This window comes from Fibroporia radiculosa (genome assembly GCF_000313525.1).
Source record: "Fibroporia radiculosa TFFH 294 genomic supercontigs, scaffold5395, whole genome shotgun sequence".
NCBI classification, from domain to species: domain Eukaryota; kingdom Fungi; phylum Basidiomycota; class Agaricomycetes; order Polyporales; family Fibroporiaceae; genus Fibroporia; species Fibroporia radiculosa.
In genome coordinates, this window is record NW_012133746.1 from 1 (window position 1) to 1,656 (window position 1,656).

Consider the following 1,656-nt stretch of genomic DNA (forward strand, 5'->3'; position numbering starts at 1 on the left):
GGGGGGGGGCGATGAGGCACGTCCTGGGTGCGCGGGGGCTGCATTGTGGGTGGCCTGCGCATGCGAGTAGCAACATAGCAGGGGGGCTCTGGCGCGGGGGCTGTTGGGCCTGAGAGGCGCGTCGGCAACCCGGTCGTCTGCGGCAGTCTGGGTAACCAGACTAGTGCCCGCAGAGTCGCGCCTCCCACAGGAGAGCTCCCTGGCTGTGTCCTGGCCAATCGCGCGGCGATGCGTGCCCCGGGCCGTCTGGGGGCTAGTCGTCGTCGCCGGCTTTAAGACGGGCGCGATGGAGCCCGCGCGCGGGAGCAGTCGGGCGTCGACGATGCCGTGGTGTGCGATGCCGTCCGTGTTTGCAAGAACCTTTCAGGTTGCATCGATGGGCCCATCGCGCAGCGCACGATGACAGGGCCGAGAAACCGAGACGCGCCTTTGGTGTGTGATGATATCAGGGCGCAGCGAACCCGTCCGTCAGGCCTGCCACTGGCGATGGCACCGTCTTGTCGGCGCACGTCGAGTGGGACTGCACAGGCACAGGAGACGGTCACATCGTTGGGCTGAGCTCGCATGATATGCCTCGAGACAAGGACAATGCTGAGATGGGGAGCAGTCATGGCTGCGCATGAGATCCAACAGCGCCGCGCCGACTGCAGCTGCAACGCTGCATATGCATCAGCGCCTGTCTTCGCCGCGTCTGGGTACGAGACCATGCGCGCCGCCCACTCTGCACCATCGTCGCTGTCCTAATCTCATTCTACTCCCATAGGCCCGGCGCCGAACAGCAGGACTCGGGGTGGCTGCGCGTGCTGCGCGTGCTGGTCGTGGACGCTGTGCACAGAGGGGCGGCCGACGTACATCGTCCATGATAAATGATTGAATAAACTTGCTCGTCGATGGCTCTAGGCAGTGGCATCTGTCGCAGGGGACATGATCCATGACAGGGCTGAGAAACGAACACCCGCCTCCTTCGTTGTGAGATGAGACCAAGGCGCAGCGACCCCCGTCCTGCGTGCGGCGATGGACAAATCATAGTCGGCCAGAAATGCATCGGGCGCAACTGCGCTGGAGAAACATCGTGGTCTGATGAACACCCAGGCGCGTCAACTGCGCTCGTATCGAGCGTGCTGGATGATGCTCAGTTCGTAGAATATGTCCCAAGACAATCGCATTGTTGTCTCGACGGGGATATGGAGGAGACACGGATGCGGACAGAGTCCTAGAGAAGAGCACGCAGTGTGACTGAAGCCTCACCTCCAAATTCCAATCCTTCGCATCACCGACCAGCGGGTGTCCATGCCACTATAGCTAGGAAGGTAAGGGGTGCAACTCCCTTACTCTTCGAGGACAACGTTCGGTGAACTACAGAAAGTGTCGCCCGGGGGGGCCTGGCCTCCAGCAGAATCCGCAAAACCGCGCGGCAGCCAATTCGCTCAGGTACGCATTCTGATGGAGCTGCTCCGACTCATTGTACAACTCAGCGTCCGTCGATCCAGTGAAAGGTCGGCCCTCTACAGAGACGGTCGTCGCTGCCCTGGCCCGCATGACTCTGCAGATTTTGCAGCAGTTTCGTGAGCCACTCCAGGATGGCATTCCCATACAAATTGGGTCCATACGTGATGCTTCCGTGTTTCAACCGCTGGATCTTTTTTTTTTTTTTTT

At 60.6% G+C, this 1,656-nt stretch overlaps 1 protein-coding gene across 1 annotated transcript; it reads left to right on the plus strand.

Annotated features, from left to right (window-relative positions):
* Positions 1-609: 609 nt before the first annotated feature.
* FIBRA_08966 (uncharacterized protein) lies at positions 610-863 on the plus strand (the record flags this gene model as incomplete). Its single annotated transcript, XM_012330574.1, has 2 exons — positions 610-695; positions 764-863. 2 exons carry the CDS (start codon positions 610-612, stop codon positions 861-863), a joined length of 186 nt encoding a protein of 61 aa, XP_012185964.1.
* Positions 864-1,656: the final 793 nt, after the last annotated feature.